At 41.3% G+C, this 27,702-nt stretch overlaps 1 protein-coding gene across 1 annotated transcript in view; it reads left to right on the top strand.

Moving 5' to 3' along the window:
* Positions 1-27,702, top strand: part of syne2b (spectrin repeat containing, nuclear envelope 2b) — a 169,022-nt gene that overhangs the window by 76,468 nt on the left and 64,852 nt on the right. Inside the window, exons 61-79 of the mRNA XM_084742989.1 lie at positions 327-2,394; positions 2,986-3,320; positions 3,910-4,054; positions 4,300-4,500; positions 4,704-4,963; positions 5,599-5,758; positions 10,009-10,164; positions 11,107-11,247; positions 11,856-12,032; positions 12,715-12,852; positions 13,000-13,185; positions 13,330-13,443; positions 13,612-13,764; positions 13,864-13,980; positions 14,181-14,318; positions 16,078-16,212; positions 16,851-16,928; positions 17,748-17,846; positions 23,211-23,396. Of these exons, the coding sequence (XP_084599115.1) occupies positions 327-2,394; positions 2,986-3,320; positions 3,910-4,054; positions 4,300-4,500; positions 4,704-4,963; positions 5,599-5,758; positions 10,009-10,164; positions 11,107-11,247; positions 11,856-12,032; positions 12,715-12,852; positions 13,000-13,185; positions 13,330-13,443; positions 13,612-13,764; positions 13,864-13,980; positions 14,181-14,318; positions 16,078-16,212; positions 16,851-16,928; positions 17,748-17,846; positions 23,211-23,396 (4,987 nt within the window). The remainder of the gene's footprint in view (positions 1-326; positions 2,395-2,985; positions 3,321-3,909; positions 4,055-4,299; positions 4,501-4,703; positions 4,964-5,598; positions 5,759-10,008; positions 10,165-11,106; positions 11,248-11,855; positions 12,033-12,714; positions 12,853-12,999; positions 13,186-13,329; positions 13,444-13,611; positions 13,765-13,863; positions 13,981-14,180; positions 14,319-16,077; positions 16,213-16,850; positions 16,929-17,747; positions 17,847-23,210; positions 23,397-27,702) is intronic.

Genomic DNA, 27,702 nt, shown 5'->3' with positions numbered 1-27,702 from the left:
ATCAGATTAATCAAACTGTGGCCCTTCCTCTAGAGGTATAATCACGCACATTAACAACAACATAAAATCTCATTCAATCTTCCAACTCACAGCATACAAGATCAGACGAACTGAAACTTGAAATCAAACCAAAATTAAAACCAAAAAAAAAGGAGGGGCAAGACTGAGTCAGGGCCAAAGGGGTCATAGACAAGAAGCTTTAAATATCTATTAACATTGCAATAAATGTAATATAAATCTCAAACCTCAACACTCCCTCTTATAATTGTGTCTTGTACAATATGTTGCACATAAAACACATGATTTTTAGACTGTGTTTCTTCCAGATCCCCACAGGAGAGCAGCTCCAAGGAGGCAGAACAACTCTGCTCCCTACAGAGAAGTATGGAGGAGAACAGACCAGTACTTGGGGAGATGCTCGTGTCCCATACAAAGTTATGCCCTCACCTCAGCCGGTCTGAGCGAGCAACCACAGAAACTGAGCAGAGGAACCTACAAGAGAAGTGGAGAGGCCTAGAAAGAAATGTGGAGAGGAACTTGCACCACACAAATGTCCGTTCTCACGAGTCCAGCAGCCTTCTGTCTGCAATATCAGATCTTCAGGAACATTTGGAGAAAATCAGCAAAGACCTTGAAGCTAAGTCACCTTCAGTTCCTCAGTGGAATTGCAAGAAAGCCCAGGAGCTGATGGTGGCAAATGCTGAGGTTAAAGCTGCCCAACAAAAACACCTTAATTTGCAGCAACTGTCAGAGCCACTACTCAACAGATCACGGTGGGAGAAAGAGACAAAAGAGATACAGCAGGGGCTTAAGAAGGTCAAAGACCAACTTGACCACACAGAGGAACTAGTATCCTCCCAAACTCAGAGCAGCAGCAACCCCATCATGGAGAAAATAATCATGGTGATGAGGGATGGCCTGGCCTGGGCCAAGCAGACAGAGAGTGACATTGAGGGCAGGAGGAAGAGAGTGGCTCTCCTTCCTGAGGAGGTGCACCGGCAGCTCAGAGATCTGAAGAAGCTGCAGTCTGAGGTCATGGCCAAACAGGGCCAACTAGAAATGCTGGTGGAGGAGGTGACGGAGCTCCTTCCACAGCTGGACCAGGCTGAGGAGGTGCCAATGGTGCGCTCTTGTCTGAAATCCCTCGAGGAACTCTCAAAGTCAACTTCTGAGAAGCTAGCCAAGGCTGTGAGAGAGATCGAGTCAGGACTGCAGACCAGAGAAAAGCTGTCAGAGCAGATTGGTGACCTAGACTCCTGGGTTGTGGCTCATCTGCACAGAGAGGCCACCAGGAGTGCAGACGATGAGCTCAGGAGCCCAACTGAACTTGATCGCAGAGTTCGTCAGATCCAAGAGACCCTGGGTGAGACCGAGAAGCAGGCCGCCGTCTGTGAGGCTCTTTTAATGAAGAGTAAAGACGTTTCCCCTGAACTCAGCATCACAGAGAACTGCCAGCTTTTTAACAAGCTTACCAACCTCCAGGAGGACATCCGAGACATCAGGAGCTATGAGAAGGCCAACAAAAAGGAGCTGGACGAACTCACCCAGACTGTAGATTCAAGCAAGAAAAGTCTGATCACTATTGAAAAAAGCCTCCGGCAGATGTTAGTAGATCTGAGTAGACACAGGTACCCCATCACAAGAGAGTCCGTGCAAGCTTTGGAGCCTTTCAAACACGTGATTTTGGAGCACAAGTCCAAAGTTGATCTTCTGCAACCGTGGATTCCCCAGGAGAAATCAAAGGAACTGTACTCAGTTATTTCTGAACTTCACAGCAAAATGGCCACCCTGGAAATGAAATCCAGAGATCATGAGAGGTACCTGTGCACAAGGCAGTGTGTGGAGGACCTCATGGACAATGTTCAGGAGCAGGTCCTTCAGACCAAAGAGGACAGCAGGGATGTTGGGGAGAAGTACAAACTCTGCCAGTCCCTCCTTGTACAGTGTCCTCTGATCAAGTATTTGTCTGAGGAGGCTCGCTTCAAACTTCAGAGGATCTCTGTTGACCTTTACCCCTCACAGCTGTCTGCAGAGCAACAGAGGCTGAATCAAAGCGAAGACAGCATTGACACCTTGGAGATGACGCTCTACAACAATCTCGGCATCATCGAGAGGAAACTGCTGACGGAACTGGACCTCGACTCAGAAAGGAAAGCCACTCAGGCTTTCCTCTCGAGGACCCAGCAGAAGCTCCAGAAGCTCCCCATTTTGGTTCCAAATGAAACAGTCATTAAAAACGAATACCGGAGAATCATGTCTTTGAAAAGGACTGTGGAGTTAAGAATGAGAGCACTGGAGGTTCTAGAGCAAAAGAAGGGAACCAGACGAGGAAGTGGATCCAAAAATCTGATGGAGTTGAAGAAGGCAGTCCTCAGTCACTGTGACTCACAAATGGCAAGTTGCATTGTTCTCCTTTGTTTTTTGTCTTTGTTTTTTTAGTGATTTTCAAATGCTGTTTATCATTTGAAGTATTGCATTAGAATAGGTTGATATAAATTACATTGTTTTTCCTACATCGTTTTTCACCATTTTAGGTTCAACTGGTACTCTTTTAATTATGTCATCTTGTGATTTCTCTGCAATGGTAAAATGTTTTTCCTACTAGAGAATTTACACCGCCTACTGCTTGTTTTAGGGCAGGCTCAGATTTGGCGGTAATCTGTTGCAGAGAGAGGAAAAAATTAAGAAGTAACTATATTATTCTGTGCTGCACTTTTCTGTCCTTTTATCTTCTTAGAAGAATTTGGAAATATAAAGGACAGTTGTCAGGGCATTAAACCAGTTATCTATTGATCTTTGCAAATCAAAACTGTATAGTCAAATGAAATAAAATTGTGACCTTAAAATGGACAGTCAAATCGAATCAAAACTAATTTAGAATGCAAGTCAGGCCAAATTCAGACATTCACAAAGCTGAGATCTTACTGCAGATAATAAATAAGTGTTTCTTAGGACAGTTAATAAATGTGTTTTATTGTGTTTTAGGAGAACATCTCCCAGGCCAGGGAGTCCTTGAGACGCTACACATGTGCTGTCAGAGAAGCAGTGCAGTTCCTGAGGGACATCGAGGTCTCTCTGCTGCCGCCCCAGGGCTCTGCAGGACTCTGCTCTGACAGGCTGGAGGAGACCCAGCAGGCTCTGGCTTCACTGCAGCAGCAGTTCCAGACTCATGTGGAGCAGCTCCAGAGCCATGATGCCCTGCATCCTTACCTGTGCCCGCAGAGGGTGGAGCAGCTCCAGGAGAACATTCTGAGCCAGCTCCTGGTGAGGATGTCCACTCTCCAGGCAAAGGGCCACATTCGACTGGAGGGTCTCTGCAGGTAAGAAGCTCACAGATGAAAGTCCAATTTCTCAATTTCTCATAAATTTCTTAAAAAATACATTTATTACCTGGAACAGACTGCAAGTCTTTCCACAGACATTACACTCTCAGAAATCAGGGTTCCAAAAAGGTTCCTAGGCTAAGATTCTACCAAGAACCATTTGCTTCTGAAGAACCACGTTTGAAGAAAGGATTTGTCAAGTGTTCTTTGTGATACTAAGGGTTCCATTAAGAACCCCTTTAATCCGAAGAGCCATTTTTTGAAAATACTTTTATAAAGATAGGTTCAAGCTAAAGAACCCCCAGGCAGGGTTCTGGGTGGAACCATTACACCAAAGAACGGTTCTCTGAACCTGACGTAGAACCTCTTACAGGGGGTTCTAATTAAAACCAATTGGAACATTTATAATATAAGATTCTACCAGGAACTAAATAGGGTTCTCCTATGGGACAAGCCAAAGAACCCTTTATGGTTCTAATTGGTGTCTATGTTCTGTGCCTGTAAACGTCTTTGTTCATGTGAGCAGAAGCAATATTTTTTTCTTCTTATTGAACATCGACAGATCAAAATCATTTGTGTGTTTCAGGTGTGCAGAAAATCACAGAAAATACATTGAGTGCCGAGATGAAATCATCCTGAGCATGAAGAGCGCGGAGAACCGCCTCTTGCAGATCATCCGTCAAAAGGTCACCTGCCTCGCTGACTGCACTGACCAGGAAGCCAAGCTCAGAGTACGTATGAGACTTATCCTCTACAGGGTTCACTGTTCCAGGGACACAAATACTGTATTTCACCACTTTGTTATATTTTAAACTAAAAATTATGTTAGAAAGTGAAAAATAGAGTGAGTAAGTAAGTAAGTAGTTGTTGTTTTTTTTCAGCTTTTTGTCTTTAAGGTTTTCTGCTTGTAACTGTTGTATTATTCTCTAAACCCTTTATTTGATTTGATGGACATGCCTCTCTCTCTCTTGTACAGGCTCTTTGTGAGGAGGTGGAGTCTCTGCAGAGGCGTCTGGAGGAGGTGAAGGAGTGGTGCTCAGAGAAGAGCTGTTGTGGAAGCAGGGAGGCCACCGTGACAGCCATCTGGAAACGGGTATCAAGACTTCTTCGCTGCACACAAGAGCTGACAACTCGGAGTCAACAGAGGATCGCAGAGTGGAGCGAAATCACCAACAGTGTAAGTAAAACTAGTAAAAATATTTGGGTTGAAAATATTTTTATTGATGAATATTCAGTGAGAGCAGTGCCTCGGCTTATGCTTTGACTCTGGAATAAACGACCACTTTAAATGACTTAAAATAAAATATATTTACTTTACATTAACTTGCTCATATTACCGTTACTGTGAGGTATAGTTAAGACCATACTGTATACTCTCAGGTGGAGAAGGCGTCTGTTGTCCTGGAGCAGGTGGAGGCGGAGCTTCCTGACAGCTCCCGGGTGAAGGCGTCCACTGAGGAGCTGCAGGACCTGCTGCAGTCGTGGGAACAGTACCAGGACAGACTGGACTGCGAACATCGAGCCCTGTCTGCACTGGAACTGCGCACCGCTAGGCTGCAGGGTGTCCCCGCCCACCTGGAACAGGCTCCTCCCACTCCACTCTGTCAGAAGCTGCAGGCGATGCAGGCTCGATATGGCAGGTAAGACCATGTTTTGTTTTTTTATTCATTTATTTTTACATAATGTATTAAAATGCTGTTTGTATCCCTGTATTTTTCCTTTGTTTGGCTACTCAGCCAAAGTCAGCTGACTGACAGTTTGGCAAAAGTGGCAAGAAAATACAAATAAATTACATAGTAAAAAAAAATAATAGAAAAAAAAAAAAAATCATATTTGAAAATATTGAATGTATCAATATATAAATATAGATACAAATAAAGATACAAAATAAGTGTGCAAATAGATGTAAATAAATGCAAATGCTTCTAATTATTCTCTTATATTTTGTCTTATGTACAAATGAATCCATGATTTCCGCTTCTGTAAAATCTATTTTTTATTAAATATTCAAAGCAAGTATAAGGCTGTTGGCACAAAAAACTCAATTACCCACAATCCTTGCTATGCCTGGATAAACAATGAGGGTAAAGTGGGTCGGACGTAGACTGCAGTGCCTCCGAGGTCGTACAGTATTTAGATACATTTACATTGACAGCACTTAAACTGCCATGTGCTTTGACTTTACTGGTGGATGTTCTCAGCGCAAACTCTTCACTCTCATGGATTTAAGGTAAGAAGCTGTAAAGTTGTGTTTGTGTTTTGTGTGTTTTCACAGTGTGAAGCAGAAGAGCAGAGAGGGTTTGGACGCAGCCAGGATGGAGCTGGAGGAGAGAGAAAAGATTCGGGAGGAGCTGCAGGGCATCCGGGTTTGGCTGGAGGCTGCAGATGGTGTTGTGTCAGAGATGGAGCAGACCAGCAGCACAAAGGAGCTTCAGGTGGGAAACTTTTGAGACTAATGTTCATCAGGATTAAATCACATCTCCTGTTTGTTTTCATTGCTCAGAATCCCGAAGAAAAAGTTTCATCGCTACTTTACAGAAAAAAATTTACAACAGTTTGCCTAGTTACAAGGTGAAATTGGACGGTATAATTTTGATAACAAAACAAAAAAGCACAATAAGCATACGGCCTAGTCAGTAATCATGATCCAGTAATGAAATGAGAATAATAGTGCTGCAACCATTTATAGCAATAGAATCAACAGGCATTGACATTGAACAAATTCCAAAAATAACTCCCTGCTTCCACTGCTACAAAACAATTACAGACGAAGCACTGATCTACTGGCTCTTCAGTATAAAATGAACATTCTGCTTCATTATAGCAAGGCTGTATAAAGTCTCTATAAAAAAGATGATCTGCATATGAATGCAGAATCTGTAGACAATAAAGGTTTTGGTATTGGAACAGTTCTGGTCTCCATTTGTAGTCTGTTGTTGTAGTCTAAGTAGTATTGACCAAACACGCTATCATCTGACAATGATTCAGCTGTGTGACAGAAATTTATTTAATTTATCTGCATTCATACGCACCTCTGTGTATACAGAAGTTGCTAATTGGACTGTAAACAATTACCAGCACATGGAAGACAAAGGAAAAGTCGAGGTAAATCATCAAGTCAAGGTGATTTACCTTGGTTTACCTAGTATCTTGTTTGCGCCATTTAACAAATTTTATTGGGCACATTTATTGGGTTTTCTGATTCCAGTCCCTGTAACAAAGCATGAATTGACCTGTCTGCTCTGCTTGTTCAAGGTCTGTGGCTTTTGTGATTCGTAGCTGTCTGGCTTGTAGTCACTGTGGCTGTCTGCCTGTAATGGAACAGTGACCTTACTGTTTTGTTCAAATATGGTTTGAAATGAATATGACTGGCTCTGTGAAAACAACTTCTCCTTTTATGTAGACAGAGAATTTACAGTGTTCTGATGGATTAACGCAGAGATAGAGGCACCATCATGAAATCACTTTCTTTCTCAAAGAAGAACACAGAACATGGGACGTACTGAGAAGAAAAAACTTTAAAAAAAAACATTAATTTCAGTTGGACATGACCCCGTCCCAGGACCCACTGAAAGTCTCCAGATTCACTTCAGGGACCTCTGAACTCAACAGCACATCACAGTGTGCTCAGAGTTTGAGTGTGTTTCTCCCTCCAGCCAGTGGAGTGTAAATAATGAGTCTCTAATGAGACAGGACAGTTTCATCGTCTGAACTGAAAACACAATGGTGCATTTGTACTCACTGTGCCCGACATTATAACTCATTGCTATTTTTATAACAGCACCATGAAATGTACTTGTCTACTTGTCTCAGCTAGAAAACTCCAGGCCAAAGACATCTCAACAACTACACACTCAAAACTGTACATTATTAACATTGTTGAGAGTTATTAACATTTCATACAGTAGTTTCTGGCCTCAATGTTTACATTGAATCTAAAAGAACAGCTGAAAAAAGTATAAAAAATCAAATAAGTTGTTCCTTCACAAGGCTCCTGAGCTCCTGAGAGAAAGAGGCTGCTGACAGTGGGGTGCAAGTGTCCACTAAATATGAAACGTCTGAATTTAACCGTCAGCTTGGCCTCGGGCCCAGAGGCTGTTTAGTGTTTGGTGTTCACTTGTATGAACCCACCAACCCGCAGAATCACTCTGCCCTTTGTCCTGAAACCTGAGCAGAGGCCAGCATCTCCTCATCCACTCCAGCCTTCTCTACTCACACACACACACACACACACACACACACACACACACACACACACACACACATTTCTCTTCCTCTTGCAGAGGGTCTGTGTTGATGAAAGACCTGAACACCCCCCTCCATCACCCCACACCTCCCTCCCATCACTCCCACTACTCTCACCCCTCCTCTTGTACCAGACACCTTTTGTTCTGTGTTGTAAGTGGATCTTCCAGGTGGCCTTTGTAGCCAAGTCATTCCATGGACACACACACACACACACACACACACACACACACACACACACTTCCAATTCTGTACTTGTGAGGACTCTCACTGACCTTGCGCTAACTTGAACATAAACCTAATTGTAACCTTAACCCTCAAATAACCCTTTCAAGAAATAATAACCAGACAGTTGTCACTTTCCTAAAATATCCACACTTTTTGAAAACATCCACACTTTCCTAAAATGTCTCTAAAATGTGCTGATTTTCCCAAAACATCCACACTTTCATTGAAGGTCCCTACTTTCCTAAAATTTTGTTTTTCCCAAAAAATCCACACTTTATTAAATCTAAAGCCTTTCCTAAAGTGTCCCTACTTTCCTAAGATGTGCAGATTTTTCAAGAACAACCACGCTTTCTTAAAACGTCCCCAATTTCTTAAAATATCCCCACTTTACTGAAATGTGCTGTTTACTCCAAAACATCCACACTTTCCTAGTCCCCACTTTACGTATAGCACTTTCCAAAACATCCACACAATATTCTCACTTTCCTAAAATATGCTGATCTTTCGAAAGCGTCCACACTTTCCTAAAATGTACAGACTTTCCCAAAACATCCACACATCCATAAAATGTCCCCACTTCTCTAAATTATGTAGATTTTCACAAAAAGTCAACACTAAAATGTTTAGATGTTTTCAAAACATCTCTGTTTTCCTGAAATGTGTAGACATTCCCAAATGTGAAATGTACCGAATTTCCTAAAATATCATCGCTTTCCTACAATGTGCAGATTGTCCTTAAACTTCCTCACCTCTTAAGGGCCTTTTCACCCTTACCTCATTTGGTCTTGACTTGGGGGCATTTCAGTTTGATCCAAACTAAAATTGTGAAACCTCCCCAGATCATGGTCAAGACCAAACAGCCAAACCTTGGTCCAACCAAAAGTGGTGGCCTCAGTCTGGATCAAATTGAGCCATGGTCTGGTTTGTTTCTAGTGTGAAAACTTGCAGCCGCAACTAGGGAGAAAGTTTATGATGAGTCAGTTGGAAAAAAAATTTACTTTTCAATTATTTTTGAAAAGGATGAGGAGAGGAACTGAATGGACAACACACTGATATCAGACACACGCCCATCTACAAATCAATCACTCATACAGGCAGATGAGGCTCACGTGTTGATGACCACAGGACGTAGTTAGAGGTATATGTATGTATAGAATGTAACAAAAAACAAACCTTGGTTCAGACGTTCAGGTGTGAAAAGGCCTTACAGACTTTAAACATCTTCATTTTCTGAAAATGTACAAACTGTCCAAATATGACTTCTGTTTTCTAAAATGTCTAAATGGTCTAAATTGTCCCTACTTTCCAAAAATGTACAGCCTAATTGAAATCTTTTTCAAAAAATGTCCATGTTTTCCAAAATGGTTCTCCATTTCTTAAAATCCAAATTGGTCCTCACAAAGATAGAGACACACACACACACACACACACACACACACACACACACACACACACACACACACACACACACACACACTTTGCACTCACCATGTCTCACAGCAAAGAAACCGTCTCCCCATACCCTCTCGTCCTCTCTTCCTTTGTATCACACAAACATGCTCAGTTTCCCGTAGTGATAACAAGATGCACCTCCTCCTCTTCAGCAGAGCATCGGACGTATTCAGACACAGGTAGTCTCCTCCGTATTATAATTTCTCATATTCTAATAGATTGTCTTATTTAATGCAGGTTGTTGTTTTGAAGTAGAAGCTTTTTAAGGTGAAAAGGGTTCATTTTTATTATTATGGACTTGAAGGACTTTGAGAGGTTTTATGAAAGCAGCACAGGAGAGAGAGAGAGAGCTCACTGCTAAACAAAGCACTGAGAGCTTACAAGCAGCTTGTTCAGTGAGAGATGTAGATAAGATCCATGTCTGCGTCCTTTGGTTCCAAAATACTGCAAGAATTCTACTACTGACTGAATAATTACATTTACAGAAGAAGTGCACCCTTCCTGACAAACATGGTGCTGATGTTGATGCTTGTGGGAAACGGAGGTGTCACTGACTGCTTACAAGTGTTTTCTGAAGGGGACGTTTTTTTTTTAAACAGCTGAGAAATTGTGCTCACAAAGATGATTTCTGGCAGTTCTTCATGAAATGTCACAAAGAAAATCTGTAGACGTTGAAATTTTTTATTATTGCTGAAGCTCTTTCAAACTTTCTTGGTTTTCTGTGTCCCATTTATTTACATATTTCTCTCTCTGGTTTTAGGAGGTTCACAGCCAGCTGTGTACCCAGAAGGCTTTGCTCCAGCGCATCATGGAGAGCCTGAAGATGAAGTACTCAGACATGTACAGTCTGGTCCCGGTCGAGATTGATGGACAGCTGCAGGAGGTCAAACAGTCCCTTCAGCAAGTAGAATTAAAGGTAAACAGGACGTCAATTTTAACATAGCTGATAATAAAGCTGAGCAATTAATTGAATCGTAAGAGAAATTTAGTTGGAGCAACTTAAATAGTCTTATTGCTGTAACACAGGCAGGGCTGTTATACATTGTAAAGACACATTTCTACATATTTTCTGATTATATCTTCGGTTGCTTAAATCATTAATCTAATAGGATTACATTTGGATGTAACCTCGGCATCATCATCCCAATTGGCGACTGTGAATTAGTCTGGAATCTCTCTAGTCTGGTCGCAGACCAAAATGCCTCTTAAAGGAACTGGATAGACGTACAAACCTTGAAACACAAAGAAATATATGACATTGGGTAGTTGGTATACTGAATTTAGCAAATCCTGTCAGAAGTACGGCAAACACAGTTGTATGTTCTTCCTTTAAAGTAAATGTACTTTCCAGTTTGTTTAATGATGACATGGTAGTGCATTCACAAAATCAGTTCGACATAAGCAGCGGTCATCTTGTTTTTTTATGAAAATGTTCATAAATGCCAGTAGGGTTGTGGTCCTCTGTACATTTATCGTGTCAGATCTCCCTGTATTATGACAGGCGTGCAGACTTAACTTGGCAGAGCAAATGAATCCTGATCTGGCAGATTCGTCTGGTTCCCAGGCTGTCTTTATACAGCTCAGAAAGAACAAGAATAATTAAGATGGAAACTTGAAGTTAAAGATAATTATGACAAAATCTGTCCCAAGGCATACAAGCAGCCAGCAAAATACTCAGAACCGCTCCTGTGGTAGTTCCTGTTCCAGTGGGTGTTTCCAGGACCACATTTTGTCATGATGACACACACACAGACTGACAAAGCGAAAACAATATCGGCCACACACCGTCACGGCTGGTGATTCTGAAAACTTGTTTCCTATTGTACGCATGCATTGTTGATGTTTATTCACCCATCAGGTGGGAGAAGCGGTGGAGAAGAGCGGCCCCGTCCACAGGCTGGGGGCAAAGCTGTCTGAGATCCACGCTGGCCTGAGGTCAGTTCAGAAAAGACTTGAACAGAGAAGCCCCAACATAACTCAAGCAAAGTACACTCAGAAGGTGAGTAGTGACATGGAAGTGATTATTACCTCTCTCAAAACTGTCCTCTCAAATATAAGAGAATCTATGTGAAAATCAAGCAGAAACTTTGCTTTGCTGCCTTCCCATAATACCACCATCTGAATCATCAAAAGCCATGTTCTGTTACTTCTGCACTGATTAATTTGGAAGGCTGTGGGAAGATTTTAACTAATTCCTGGTATTTTCAGTTTGTTTTTTAGTGTATTTGGGACTTTGTCAAGACGTTTAGCAAAGAGGAACATCAAATAACATTGTTTTCACCACAGACCTCATTCTGTAAAATCTATTATTAATATCAGTATTGATTCATGCTAGTTTTAATAATCCCCTCAAGGCAGTCTGTTTGTGTTTAAAACCTTGAATAATTTATTATTGATTGTTCAGGCTTATGTGGACTACATTTAAGCTTTCCCACAAAACTAGTGAGAGTAAATGTTGTTTTAAAAGCTTAAAAGTGTCTACTTTATACTTTACTTTATATTTCATGTGTTTGTGTCATAATGTCCACCAGAATACAATGCCATGACTGAACAGATAAATAAATCATCAGTAAATGACATTACATACGATTGTGTGTCTGTGTTTAGCATGTATGGGACGAACTGGACGTGTGGCACTCGTGTCTGGCAGCGCTGGAGGTGGACATGCAGGACCTGGAGAAGCCGGAGGAGGCCCTGAATCTCACCGAGAGACTCGTGGAGGTCCAGCAGCTTCACTCCCAGCTGGCAAAACAGGCGGAGCAGAGGACCACCCTCATCAGCAAGGTCAGAATCACTTCACTTCTCCTTTTTCACATCTGAAACTGCCAGTGTTTAATGTTACCTGACTCTAATTCTCTGATTATGATTTATGAGTCATAATTACATGCTATGTCTCCAGGTTTGTTTGGTGTCAAACAACAAATTGTGTGTAATGATAAGTTTCTTTGTTGATGTTACAATTTTTAAATGATGCAGCCCACAACTAAGTATTTAATGGATGTTTCTGCTGTTCGTTTTCAGTAATCATTGGCAAACACCTGATTTTATGTATCACTCACATAAAAATCATTATCAGTGTTAGGAAACAGTCATAATGTCATCCTCACATGCACTGCAACAAGTTCAGTTTGTTGTGTAATTTATGTGCTGTGATTTGTCATTTCTGACAGCCTTGAAAGGTATTATTTCAGATTACAGGTTGTTGTGTATCTAAGAAGCCGTTTTAATTCTGCATACAAAGTTTGATAATGTCCTTAATTCAAGAAACCCTGCAGGGTCAGAGCTTCTAATAGTTAAAAACAGTGTTCACAGAGTTGGTTTGGATTCTTGATTATGCTTTCTAGTATTATTTTATTAGTTATTTTTATTTTTATATTATTTAGCCCTGTGGCAAATGTCCCTGTTAGTTTTTATCATATTTTAGTTCACCTTTGTCTGTCTGTCTGTTGTTTGTGTTTCTGGTCAGATTCATACGTGGCTTCAGGAGCATCAGGAGATGATCAACAGCTCTAACAGCTGGAGGGCCGAGGCTCAGACGTGGCTCGCTGCCCCCTGCACCTACACCACCTCTAAATGTCTGAGCAGCCATGTTCAAGCTCTGCAGGTTGGTACTCTCAGCTGTGGTCTGTCTTTTCTACACTCCACTGCCTTTATACAGAACTCAAACATAGTAAACATACTCCTCAACGGATCTGAAACTGACTGTCAGCACGTTTATCAACAAAAATTTACTGTCTGTCTTGTGTTGCAGACGGTGTTGAACGACTCGGTGCAGATCCGAACCACTCTGCAGGGCTTCAGCTCAGTCCTGAAGGAAATGTCGCAGGTTTGTGACATCACAACCCTCCAGGAACAACTGGTGGAAGCCGATCGCCAAGTGGCCAACGTTCAGGACAGTTTCACTGCTCCTCTGTCTCAACTGGAGCACGCTGCTGCCGTGAGTCTTCAGTCTTTGACCTCTTCAACAGATGCTTCTCTCTTCACCAAGATATTTGTTGTTCGTTGCTTCACTCGTGTACTTTTCCATTTCGTACATAGCTGTTTGTGTTGAATAAATGTTGATTGATCTGTTGCTGTGTAGGAGGTGGAGGCCATTGAGACTGAAGTCAGGCGGATGGAGAGTGATGTCACTGAAATCAAGACCTTATTATCTTCTCCAGAGTCTTTCCCCAGCCCCAGAGAGGAAGGCCTCAAGGTGAGATGTGGCGAAGGAAGAAAGGGGCACCTTTACATCAGTGGTTTTCATGTGATATCAACATGGTCTCATTGTCTGTTTATGAAAGGGCTAAAACCACAAATGAAACTGATCAAGTGATTGTCAGTCCACGCCTTTATGGCTCAAACTTTGACCTCATGTGCACAGGCCATTGAGAAGAGGATCCAGTCCATGAGGAGGACTGTAGCGGAGATCCAGAAGTGTAAACCAGGCCTTTGTCTCCCAGAAAAGGCTGAAGAGACTCTGACTGTCTTCTCTATAGTGGATCATTTCCAGTCTCTGCTACTGGAACTCGAGAAGGTCAGTCAGTCAATCAGTCAGTCAAGCAGTCTGTCAGTTGGGCAGGTAGTCAAAGTAGAAATGGCCTTCACTGAACCCTTTGCTTTTCTCTCTTTGTAGAAGGTCCCTGCTCTCTTCATCCAGCAGCCTCCGACTCCGGTCCAAGCCAAAGCTCCGTCGGCGCAGCAGACGACCTCCCAGCCTCAGCTCCTAAAGTCCACTTCAGTGGAGGCTGAGGTCAGTTTGCTTCACAGCTTTAACTCTGAATTATTTTAACTTTTTAAGGATTGCATTAGAAAAGGTTGGTGGATTATTAATACATTGTTTTTCACTGTTAGAGGTTTGACTCATGCTCTTGGTTACAAAACTTTAAATTCTATATTGCCCAAAGTAATCACAAATAATCAGTTCACGAAAAACTTTGTGCTGTCTCTCAGAAGAAAGACACAGAGCCGGGCCAAATCAGAATTGCCCATGTTGAAGCGGACGTACTGATGAAGTCTGGAGCCAAGCTGCTGACTGTGGGGCAGGCATCACCTGAACAGAGGAAGTCCTGGACACCCGACAGCGCTCAGGTAAGAAGGCCAGAGAGCCGTGCTGCTGGTTTGAACACTGAAACAAACAACCAAACTAATGAACGCTGTATCTTGACATGTGGACAATCTTCAGTGGTGTTTCCACCAAAGCATGTTTGTTCTCTCACCATTTACATGAAATTAACATCACTGGATGATAAAACTTGTGTTTTGAATATCAAATACGGATGAGGTGACTCTTTTATGGTTTATGGAAGAAAGTGTGACATTATTGGTACTAACATGCCTGCCTACCCATTCCCTCCATGTGTTTTTAACAAAAGTTATTTAACATATTGCAAATGTTGTGTTTTTTCCCTGCATGCTTAAAACTACTAAATGTTTCTATTGGAAAATGTTATGAGTTCCGTACATATTGTTAAAAGTGCAGATAGTGGGACATTGAGCCAAAGTTTGCTGTGCACTCATTAACAGAAAGACATTTTCACATCCACCAAAAACTGGCCATCATGTTCACATCTCCAGCTGCACTCATCATGTGGCGTGTAAATCTTTGTTTAAATCCACTGAACTTTTTAGAGTTTCTGAAAGTACTCACACAAATTCTCCTAAAACTATGTGCAGCATATTTAAATTTTTTCATTTGATGTAATAAATAAAAACATGTTGAGTTTTAATATTAATTTACCAGCAGGATGGTAGTTAACTTTTCCTGAATAAACACTCTCATGGAGTTAACTGGCTGCACGTGCTGTGTTTTTTTAAAGACAATGCACTTCATGAGAGAATGGTGCAATATGTAAGAATTTTAGTTTAAAATATTCAAAAACTCACTAAAATTATTATTTTATGTCAAAAACGTCTGTGTATCGTCTTGCAGAGGTATCTGCTGAAGTTAGCATGCTAACCAGCTAGCCCTGACCTGTCCCGTCTCCCAGTACCACTTTGTGCCTTCAAGAGGCAATAGTCTTATAGTTTTATATTAGTATAGACGCTATTTTTTCCTGCTGCTGAAGTCCGACCTCCCTCCCACTCCTCTCCCACTTCATGTCCCTCCCATCCCCACCTACCGTGTCTTCATCATCCCCGGAGTTAGAGTCCTGGTCTGCAAATCACCTCAGTACTGTGCTATTGTCAAACTGGCCTCTGTCAGTCACAGAGTCTGTGATTGGTCCCAGTCCGGTTGTGCTCACTGGGAGGCGGCTGAGTCCGGTTCTGTTTCTTGCTCGCCCGGCTCCAGTTCTGGCACCACTCTCTGCAGACATTCTCCATCTGGCCTGAAAACCTCCTCCTCTGGGCGGCCCAAAGCTCCTGTGCTCGCCGTGTAAAGACCAAGTCTCTCCAGTCTCGAGCTGTCAGTATGGATACACTCCAGTCAGCTAATACAACCTCTAGCTGCACGGCTAACTGAGCTAACTAGCCAACAGCAGCTACAGTTAGCTGTTACTCTAGTTATATGCTGCCCCCTATTTGTTAGGAGTATGAATTGGACTGGTGGCCAGTTCTTACATATTACACCTTTAAGAAATATTTTAAAATAATTCCTTGATCTTTGTTTAAAACAGTATATTATTTACTTTTTCCTTGGTCTGTCCGCTAACTTTTCACCAAATTTTATTAACAAACATGCCACTGTTTCAGAGGTTATAAAGTTTAGAAAACATACAAGTTAGTTAGTTTTAGTGAAGAAGTAAACAGCGACAGTCACTGGTAGCAACAGCTTGCAGCTCACTGTCCCAGATGCACTTTTGACCAACCCCCCCGTGTGACTCTGCACATGAGCGTGTTTCCGTGTCAGCAGCGGGAGCATCAAGGCGTGCTCCGGGCTGAAGAAGCCAGAGAGAAAAAAGGGAGTGAGGAGCAGAGAGTGGAAGAAGGTGGAGGAGGTGTTTTTTGGTGGCTCTGGGATGCTTTCCTGGGCTCTTCTCCAGAGGTAACGAAGATCAAAAGCTGCTTTGGAAAAACCTTTAATTCATTTTTTTCCATTCTATAATCCTTTCAGTCACCTCTTTTTCCCCTCGGAGCTCTTTGTGACCCAATGTCAGCTAATTGAAATGTAGGTGGGAGGTATTTATCACACCGCCTGTCATAACCAGTTTTATGACAAGTTACAGGAAAAGATTCTTTTAGATTGTTAGAATACCTCAGACTATATGAATGATTCCAGTGGCAAAATCCCAATGATGTAGTTAAATGTATGACTAAGATCTGAACTTGTTTTTTGACTTGGGTCACTCTGTCCTCCACATCAGTGCTGGCAACGAGTTCCTCACCTCTACTACCATCACCCTACTCATCATATCAGCTTCTTGTTGCTTCTAACCCTTCCCTGATCCTAATACATCTCTTCAATCCATGTTTTCTGCACCTCTGTTTCTGGATTTTGTTCTTCCTCTAGAGGGCAGTATTGAACAGTGTTAGTAATTTCTGTGACAGCACCATAGATGACTGAATTCTGTAGCTTGGTAACACATGAAAGGTTACCGACAGTGTTCTCTCTGTCAGGATTTTAACGTTTTGGTTTGGTTGTGTTTATAGACTTCATTTAATATTTGTCATTGTTTGTGTTAGGAACCTTTGGTTCTTGCCCCAGAAGAGACTGAAGCTGCCACTGGACAAAGCTCTGAACCGACTGGAGGAGAGAAACAGGTAAGTTAACTGTCAACACTGTCAAACATCATCACTGGTTCCTATTGAAAATATTAAATCTAAGCTTTTTTTAAAGAGTATAAGTCTGGTGAAATCAAATCAAAAAATCAAAACCAACAATGAATTGATCCTACTAACAAGTATTGTCTGTATATTCAAAGCCTGATATGTCTTATTCGATATAGCTCCACTGTTGTCCAAAAGCAGCTAAAAACTGAGCTGCACTGTTGCACACATTATCATGAACACACACGCAAAAGTTTATTTTCACTAAATGCTGCATATGCTGTCTTAATGTAATACTGTAATACATAGCAAATCAAACCTATATTTCAAAGTCCCCGCTACCTGCACTACTTACTTGTACTGGTCAGAAAGTCAGAGAATTATGGTTGTTCTGGTACCGATACGAGTATCGGAAATGCCTGCAGCCTAAAATGCTGGATCGGATCACGTAAGAAAAGTTCAGGCATCAGAAGGAAAAAAATCAGACTTGAACATCTTTATGGAAAATATACATTGTTGGTTTTAACTTTTTTGTGGGATTTGTTGACATTAACAAAAATAGAGAATTTCACCAGCCTTGTCTTTTAATTAGTTACAACTGCCAATGGGAGCCATTGAATCTGTCTTATAATACAGCAGGTTGTACAAGATAACAAAAGATGATTAATAACAGTATGTAATATCAATCCATAACAGAGTGTATCAGTAACTGTGTGATTCCTTTTCTCTTGTGGTGACCCTGTTGACTAAATGTTCAGTGTATTTTAACTGACTGACCTGACTGATCTTCTAACCCTGCTCATGTTTCTTCAGGATGTTGAGGTCCCCACTGACACCACAGGAGCAAGTTCATCTGAAGCTTTATCAAAACCGCTGGGCACAGTCAGAACTCAGACACTACCTGAGAGCATGGTAAACACAGCCTCCACCGTAAAAATCTCCAAACCCGACTCTGGAGCCCAGCAGAAATGTGTAGTGTCCTAGATCTAGAACTTGTTTGACTAGAACTTCTCATTTCTTCTTGATCTCAGCATTGAACTTGCAGCTTCTTGTAGAGCCGTGTGCAGAAAGCCTCAGATTCTACTGCTTCTCCTAGAATCACTCTTAGCCTATCCACTTCTAGAACTCCCAAACTCTTCTAGAACTTCCTTTACTGTTCTAGAGTCTACATGAGACCTGTCATTCCTCCTAGAACAAAGCCTAGATCACCAGTGTTTACAGTTTAACTTGGATCTCCCAAATTCTTCTAGAACCAACCTCCTCTAGAATCAAGACAAGGAAGTCTTGGCACTCCCTACTTTTCTAGAACAAACAAATGCAAAACTTTTTCTAGAGCTTAAACGTCCTGACTTCTTCTACAGTCAAACCAAAGCCACTGACTCTCTCTAGAATGTGAATATTTTGACCACTCTACTGGAGCCAAACCAAGAACACCAGTTTCTTCAGCTTATTCTAGATCTCTTAACTTTTTCTAGATTCAACCATAGAACACCAAGTTTTTCTAGAAACAAAACTTCATCTAGAGCTCCCATTTTTCAGCCTTGAATCTGGGACTCTTAGAATAAAGCTCAGTTTTAAGGCTCCTTCTAGAGTTTTCTAGAACATGCCCAGGAACTACCAAATTCTTCTAGACCAAAATCTATAACCCTTTTCTTCTACAGTCAGATCTCTAAATGACTTTTAGAGTCCAGCTACAACTAAACCTCAGAACGCCTTGATTCCTCCATCTGTCCTCCAGAATCAAGCCCAGATTTTAAGGATTTATCTAGAATCTTCTAGAACAAGCCCAGGAACTCCCAGAGTCTTCTAGACAAAAGTCAAAGTGTTAGAGCTCTAAATGTGTTGTGTAGAGCCCGGTTAGAGTCAAACCTCAGAACTCCTCACACCTTCTGGAACTAAACCTAGAATATAGAATATCAGTTACTTCTAGAACCTCTGTTAGATCTCACAACTTTGTGTAGACCCAACCTTAGATCTTCAGATCTTCTCTAGAATCCAGCCTTAACTTTTATGTCTTTCTCTACAGTCTCGTAGAACAAACCCTGAAACTCGCCTTTGACTTTTTCTAGAACCATTTTTTTTCTACAACCAAACTCAGAACTCTTACCTTCTTCTTGAACTAAACCTTGAACTAGAGCGCCTGGAATAGTCCAGCAGGTTCTTCTAGAAATGTCTTTGAACCCTCAGTGCATTTACATGGCAGAGAATTCCAGAACATTGGCTTCCAACAGTTCAGAGCTGTGGATGTTTTGTTTACATTTGAAATTTGAATCCTTTATCAGTGTTTCTGCGTCATGACAAATAAAATAGAGGACAGGACCGAGCGATTCAATCAAACCAAATGTGTGCCAAAGATGTACTTTTTTCCACGTTTATGTGTGTGTTTACATGAAGGACTCCTGAGCTCGGCCATCCTCAGAGTAATTCTGCCTACTTATTGACACGTGGTCGCCACTTAGATGTGGCTCAGGACGACGCAGCACATTTATTTGCAACTGTGTGAGAAGTGGTCAGCAGGGTGATGGTTATCATTTTACCAAACAACTGAAAGCAGACTGATTTAGTATTTAGCATGCGGGGTGGATGGTTTTTAACAGTCTGTATCAAGCTTTTGCATGGACCTTAATGATTAATTAATGGGTTAATATGTTTTTATAAAAGGCAGAAATCATTGTGTACGAATAGACATATTTTGTGAACGATGTTTTATAATGTATCATATAGGGAATGGTGACTTAAAATAGTTCAACTTTTTGATTTACTATCAGAGCTGAGTATAACTGTTACAATAAACTCTTGTCTGCTTGCTTACATGCATCTGCCATTTGTATTTCCATAAGCTGAACATGATAATTGATTGGTGTTTGTACAGAGTTGATTGATTAACTGAGTAATTAATAGTTCAATTAATTGCTCAGTCACTGCCTGGCAGCAGAGGAGAGTCTGGAGAAAGATTCCTGCTTTGTTATGAATCAGCAGCTTTTGTACTTCAGAAAAATTTCCAAGATGACTGTTGGCCATGAAAATGCACTGGTTTGACATGATTACTGATTAACACACTGCTGTCGGCAGGTGAAAACCACATAACTCCAAATTTAGTTGTATTTAGTGTAATTAGAAGAATTGCCCTCAAATAACCATAAAATGATATAACTTGCTCTTGTGCGAGATTTTTAAGGCTCATTTCTAATTTCAGCAATTCATCAATCAGTTTGAGAGCATAACACCAGAGATGACGCAGTTTTTTGGAGATGCAGGGTTTTCACCTGGAAGCAGCAGCACTGAGATGTCTTAAATTACATGGCATGTGCTGTACTTGTACCTTGTTCCACTTTTTGTCTTTCCATTCTGTCTACATATCCAAACAAGAACACAAATATAAATAAACCCACGTCAGTGATCGACTCCCCCGTCTCTCTTTCTCTGTGTCAGGAGCTCTTGAAGGGACAGAGGGGGCTTGCATGGAGGGGGGATGACCCCGAGGGGCTGAAGACATGCACAGTATACACACCGAGCACGCAGACACACACACCTGCAGACTTCTCACAGGTCGAAGACAGTTGCACCTGTCCAGAACACACACACAGACTCATGTAAACATAATGAGGGAATTAAAGACTTCACAGCTGTAAGACCAGAAACCAGTGACGCTGACAGCGGTATGTAGTCAGTGGAGACATTTAGTTAAGCAAAAAATACATTTAAAGAAATCACACTTGCCGCCGTGGTTCCAGCATGATACACAAGCAAAAGCACCGTCCTCCTAACTCTCTAACTGTGCAGGAGTGGATGCAGAGTTGGGGTCTGGTTGCTCATAAATAACTCACTGATGGACTAAGTTGACCAAACTGATGTTTCAATTACAACATAACCATCCAGGTGTTGGTTGATTTTATGTTTGACCTGTAATAAATTCATGCAGTTTGATGTGCAGGTTGAACCGTTTTTGAGTTGACTGACACTCAACCCTGGTGAATGCTGTATTTGTTTCCCCTGCATTTACCTTTAAAGCATCTTTAGTACATTTTATGTTTGCATTTGTGAATTTACATTAATACAGAGTCCTCAAACTATCAGGAGGGGCACATTTTTAAATTATTTTTCTTAAAACTGGGAACATGTATCCTAAAAACAATTCATTTTTGAAAGATTTATTTTGTTACTTCAATTAAGGAATTTGTATTCTCAATTTAAATGAATAATTTGTGCCTTTGAATAACTAAATTTGCTCCATCAAAATCAATTCATCCTCATTCTATTTGTCTGCGCCCTCCTCACACACATACATTGGCATTGGAATTTAAAGGGATAGTTCAGATGTTTTGAAGCAGGGTTGTATGCGATACTTATCCATAGTCAGTGTATTACCTACAGCAGATGGTGGGGATGTAACTTAATGCCAAAAACTGAACATATGTGTAAGCCACAATAAACAGTCCATGATATGATATAAAAACAAAGAAAAGTGGTGACTTGTGCTTTTGTTGTTTTAATAAAACAAACAACAGTAAAATAGCATAAAATAAAAGTAGCAGTCCATGACCTCCATGACCTCAGCATGCACAAAAAACTGGCCTGAATTGTCTTTGGTGATGAATGTTTGAATTATGTAAGAACAACTGCAACAACAGAAACAATGCAGCAGTCAGTAGCCGTGCTTTTATAACTAAAATAAAGTTAATAAAATTAAATAATGCAACATTTGATCACAGTTCACTACAGTGTGGAGACATTCTTTAATGTGAAATCATGATATTCAGTGTATTGTTAGATCCTTGGTAGATGCCCCCAGTTTGAAGAAGCAGCAGCGAAACCTTTTTTTAGCCATTTAAAGTGTGTACGCTATAATTTAGAATATTTTCACTGATTTACCTTCTCACCAGACAGCATTTTTTGATGGGAAACTTGAAATTGTATTGCTCTCTCCAGAGCCACCAGACTCCTTTGACAGAATACGTCTACTGTTGCCTTGATTTGGTAGTTAGTTTGCATTATTTTGTGACTTTGGTGTTTTAAAAGGTTCATTTGGGTTCACTGAAGTCACACAGTAACACAAACAAACTAAAAGATAATGGCAGCAGGAGACCAGCAGCTCCTTTGTTCTGTGCAGTAAAGTTGTTGATCTTGCCAATGGAGTTTGGTTGCTTGCACAGAGCAATATTTGTCTTATAAAACGACAGTTTACCATCAGAAAAGGATGTCAGAAGGTAAAGTGTTGAAAATGTTCTAAATTTAGTGTAGCTTCCTGCACTGGTGCTTCTGCTGCTTCTCCAAACTGGAGTTGTGTCGACTGCCATGCAGCCACACTTCAAAAAATCCAAACTATCCCTTTAACAGAATTTCATATTGATCATAGTTATCTTGCTGCCATACATAACACAGAGGTGAAGGACCAAATTATTTTCAGAGCATGATTTGCTATTTCAAAGGCAAAAATATCATTTAAATTATCTCAAAATGTTTCTGATTTGAGACAAACTCATCAGAAATACTCTCTCCTACTAATAGAGGGCTCTGTATTTTCACATTAGACTAAAGCAACATCAAAGCGACAGTGAAAGGTTTAATTCAGACATACAAAGGAGGTTTGTTGACTCTTGGTGTTCACCTTTTCTTAAGGCTCCATCAGTCAAATCCAGACTAGTTTCCAGGCAAGTGTGTGTGTTCAGTCTTTTGATGCATTGTGAGTTTGAACTTGCACCAAGAAGAAAAGAATTAAAGAAAAGAGCAGTAAAACTTTATACTTTCTGAGAGAGTAAAAGATCAGATGATTGACAGTTTGAGGAGGAAGTCGGGAAGTGTTTGTGTTAGCTGCTTACTCAGCTCGCCCAGCCCGGCCCTCTGTCTGTCTCAGCTCCGCCTCTGTGGCCTGAGGCCTCTTTTCTTTCTCTGTCTCTGTCATTCTGTCTCGCTCTTCCCTGTGATAAAGAGTCGCTGTCACTGGAGCCCTGCCACCGCTCCAGGAAGTGGTTTCTTTCTGCCACAGGTGGGTGGAGCAGAGAGGGGAAGAAAGAGGAGAGAGTCTGAGAGCGAGGGAAAGAGAAAGACGAGCAGGCAGGAGGTGGTGGTGGTGTGAGAAGCTGATTTACAGGTCAGAAGTGTTTGTTTAGGTCAACATTAGAGCTACAACCTGTTCAGGTAGAGCCAACTTAAAGCTGCAGTTTCAGCTCAGCCCTCCCCCTCTCCCTCTCCCTCCCTCTTCTCTCTCCACCTGCGACCCTGGAGCAGAGAGGTTCAGCCGGGTGTGTTGTTGTGTTTGTGTCCCAGGCCCCGGAGGAGCCTCGGTCTGCTGGGTCCCAGCCTGGGTCCCGCCCCGGCGAAGGTGTCCTCCATGTGTGCCTGGAGAGGGTCGGCCAGCTGGAGCTGTGGCTGCAGAAAGCCCAGAGGAGCCTGGTAGCCTCCGGAGCCGCCGGTGCATCAAGCATGCAGGACAGCGTGGAGCAGCAACTCCTCACCTGCCAGGTAAGCCCCGCCCACCAGGGGACAGCAGGTCATTCCCAGGATATTTCAGGTCAAATGATGTTTAGAAATCTACAGTGAATTCAAACTGGGTCAGATGAGGTTGAAAAGGGAAGCTAGATTACATTTAGCTGTTCTTCCAACGGCCTTTTGTTAAGCAGGCAGAGAAAAAAGTCTCTTCTTTATTAAGATTGTTATTGTTAAGACTTTCTTTTTGCAGACTCAGTTATTTTCTCATGTTTATTTTTGCATCATTGCGCCTTTCTTCTTTAATTACAAATGTGTTTTTTTTAAACTGCTGTTGTAGCAACCATTTATTAAAGCTAATGCGGATCCAAAACAAGGAACAAAGAAATTGTGTTGAAACATTGGATATATAACAAAATTAATAAAAATAAAAAGAAGTAGAAGACGACACTGATGATTAAAACAAGGCTTCTGTTGCTGCTGATAAAAACTATAGTTGTTGTTCATTAGAGTCCGATTAATAAATATTGGCCTGTGATGGTCATATTGGTGTCGTGTACAATGTTGCCCGATACGCAACATTTTGAAAACATTTTTTTTACAACACAAAATGTAGAAAAAGTTCCATATTACTTATTAGTTTCTCTGCTGATCCAGTGGACTGTTAACACCCAGAAACTTTTCGTTGTAGCTGTTCAGACGTCGGCTGTGCTGGAAACAAAGTCCACCTCTCTGAGTGAGGCCTTCAAATTAGATTCGTCACCACAGATTCTCTCTCGAGGAGCCAAACAAACTCAAAATAATGACAGTACCTTCATCCACTTAGCTGTAATATAACACAGTCCCTGACAACATGTCACTCATGTTTATCACATCTGTTTGTGATGTAAACAAGGCAGCTGGCCAGCTATAAGTTGTTAGTATAGTCAATAAATCGATGTCAGGAATTTGTATTTGTATCGGAATCTGTCTCAAAACTCCAGTATCCATCAAGCTTGATGTTCGTGTAATTTTGAATAGAAAAATAAATATTTTGAAACTATTCAAGATTGTAATATTTGCTACATTTGCTGCAGTATCAGGAAGCAAATACCCTCATGTGTAGAGATTTCTAAACTTTCTGGCTTGTGACTCCTCAAAATGAACCCGTGTCTATTTGAAAACTTGAGACCTCTCGTCACAGGTTGCGTGTGTCCACCAGGTGATAATTGACAAAATAAGATCTGTTGAATATCGTTATTGTTGGGTAGAAAGAGGAAAGGATCTTTCTCAAACCGTTACCACAGAGAGAGGACGCTGGCATCTGAAACATTCAAACAATCATTTATTCTCAAAGACTGGATCAGGAGAACCGTGAAAAACAGCTCCAGGCCAAAAGTGTACCAAGTGTCCACATACTTCTGGCCATTTCTGGTATGTCCCATCGCCAGCTTGTGAGTAGAAAGTGTCAGTTAATCTCTGTGAAGGGTTAATAAAAAACACCAGCGCACAGGTCGGCTCCACTTTGAAACTTGAAGCATCAATAATAATTTTCCCTCTCAGTCAAACACAGTCGACTTTAAATGAGGCTTAAATTACAGAAACACTTGTTCAGAGTGAAGCTAAACTAGTTTTTCAAATCAGCACCGACAGTCTGAGATCATAATCCTGCTTCTGCCGGGCCCGTCTGCGCCACTCAGCTAAGAATAGCGACAATCGCAGGTCACTGGTCGAGTCATGTGACCTTACAAATATGTCAAGTTGCACAATGTCGCGTCAAGAGCGAAATATGACTCATGATTCATTTCCAAATTCTTGCAACATGTCAGCTTCTCACTGTTGAGCTGAGAAACCACAGACTGAGGATGTTTTGGCTCCTCAGAGGTTCAAACTTCCCTCCCATGTTGCCGTCTCATGGATGATGTAAGACGTTAAGACACATCTGGCTCTGTAAGTGGACGAGTCAGAGTTCATCAGCCAGAGACGTTCAGTCGGTTAAAGTTGAATACAGTCATGTTTGAGTGCGACACAGAGACACAGACAGACTGAGTGTTACAGATTTGACCGTTACAGGTCAAAGATCTGTTTGTTTCTCTTATCTCCATCCTGATAACACAATAATGCCGACACTGCAGCCACTTTCGGATGTAAACACTGTTAAGTGTATTTTAATATATTTGGTCTGTGTGCTTCCTGTTTGCTCTGTAGGGTGAACAATGCACAAACGCTGTCTCAGCTCTAACATTCGTTCATTCAAAGAATCTCAAACCTTAAGATATTTAAACCTCAGCATCGTTCAGTGAATGATACTGTGCTGCTGACCGCTGACCAATCAGAGCTCCTTCTGCTGCTCTGTGAGTTGGACTTTGATATTTATGTTGCACCTGTACACCTTTTTAAGTTCAAGTTAACCTCTCCCACTCCACCCTCCCTACCATAGATCCCCTTTTTATCACTTTTAGGAGGAGAAGTGGATCTTTATGGGGAGACAGCAAGTCAACAGTTCATGCCACATTTAATAATAATAAAAATAATACTAATAAACTTTATTTAGAGAGCATCTTTCAAAACATAGTTACAAAAGAACACTTTAAAACCAAAGAAAACGAGACCGACAGTATCAACACAAGGAGAGTAAAACTACAGAATCAGTTTTATTTAAAAGTGATTTAAAAGATGGGACAGAGTTTGCTGATCTGATTTCCTCAGTCCACAGTCTCAGAGCTCTAATTGCAAAGTCTCTAACAGCTTTACGTACAGGTCTCGATCTGAGGATCTCAGGGAGCGGGAAGGAACATTAGGCACTAAAAGCTCAGCTAAATAAATAGGAGCAAGGCCTCTCAGAGGTTTGTAAGTAATGAGCATTAAAATCATTTCTTAAAGTAAGAGGTAACCAGTGCAGGGAGGCCAGGATGGACGAGATGTGGTCATGTTTCTTTAACTGAGTCAGAGTGTTTGAGTGAACTGGAGACGGGAGAGAGATTTTTTTTACTGATGCTGGAGAGCAAAGAATTACAATAATGTAAATTACTGGTTATGAAGGTTATGGTTTCCAGGTTTATGGCGGAGAGGAACGGTCTGAGCCTGTTACAGAGGTGATGGAAGCAGGACTGAAACATTGATTTGACATGTTTGTCTAAACTGGGATCATGACTGAAGAGGACAGAGAGATTTCTGCAGTGCTGAGTTACTGAATGGGACAGAGAGCAAAGACTGTTTGATATTTGAGAGTTTAGAAGTTGTAATCTGTAGAAGTAGCAGAGAAGAGTGTATAAGGGCTTAGAAGATTATGATGGAACTGTATGATGGTCATTCCCATGATATCTCATGGTTGATTCCATTTTTTACACAGATTTTCTGCAAAATATGACCATTTTTAACCACTAGAAAATGTTAAAAATGGTTAAAAATCCCTTAAAATTTCCACATTGAGACAACAAGACTGTCCAGAAACACCAGAGGAAAAATTTATGATGTGATTTAGTTTAAAAAACTTTTGACATTTTGAGAATTTCTGTAAGAATTACATTGGATCGTGAGCAATTCTGTCCTGCTCAGAGACGCCCTTATCGTCAGTAGACCAGGGAAAGACATCCGTCCTCTGAATGTTCCTGGTCTCTAGTTTGTGATAGTCAAGTTTCATGAGACTGTGTTTATCCTAGAGGTCATAAAAGGTCATTTTATACACCTGCAATACCCAATTTATGCAGTTCCACTGCTGTTTAGGGACCCCTGTATGCAGGAATTTATGCAGAAAATTACGCATTTATACCGCGTGCCTCCTGAAGAGGCTTTTAGGTCCTATTCTTGCATGTCCTGCTTTATATTACCTGTGACTTCCTTGTTCTCAGGTCAGGAGACTCTGCTGAGTCTCAGTCAGCAGAGATCATTAACTGTCACCTGCTCTGATTTTGTGACCTGTGAAGTTTCCTTTAAAATGTCAGACTGTTCAAACCAAAGCCTGCCAGAGAAAGTGAGTCTCACTAAACATTAATCCAAAGCTTCTTCTTCAAACATCAAACATTTTTACTGCTTTTCTGCTCCTGCCTCACTCTTTGGAAACTGTTGGATTATGTTGTACAGTAATGCTAAAATATTAAACATCACCGGTCCGCTCTCTGTTTACCGTCGGACGTTGGGACAATCAGTCGGTGAACCACAGTTTGACAAACACTGAATGTCAGCTGATGGTATTTGCATTGAGGGCGCAGCGTGGCTGCAGAGGTGGTGACCAAACTGGCAAAGATCAGGGTGTCAGAAATCAACTAATCAAATGTTGTCGTTTTAAACTCTGCCAAGAGCTTCCTGACGACCAAACAAACACGTGAAAACAGGCTGCAGGAGAAAGCTGCACCGAGCAAGC

This window comes from Lutjanus erythropterus, chromosome 18 (assembly GCF_056507025.1).
Source record: "Lutjanus erythropterus isolate fLutEry1 chromosome 18, fLutEry1.hap2, whole genome shotgun sequence".
Lineage (NCBI taxonomy): Eukaryota > Metazoa > Chordata > Actinopteri > Lutjaniformes > Lutjanidae > Lutjanus > Lutjanus erythropterus.
The sequence above is the reverse complement of the archived record's forward strand: the minus strand, read 5'-3'. Positions and strand labels throughout refer to the sequence as shown.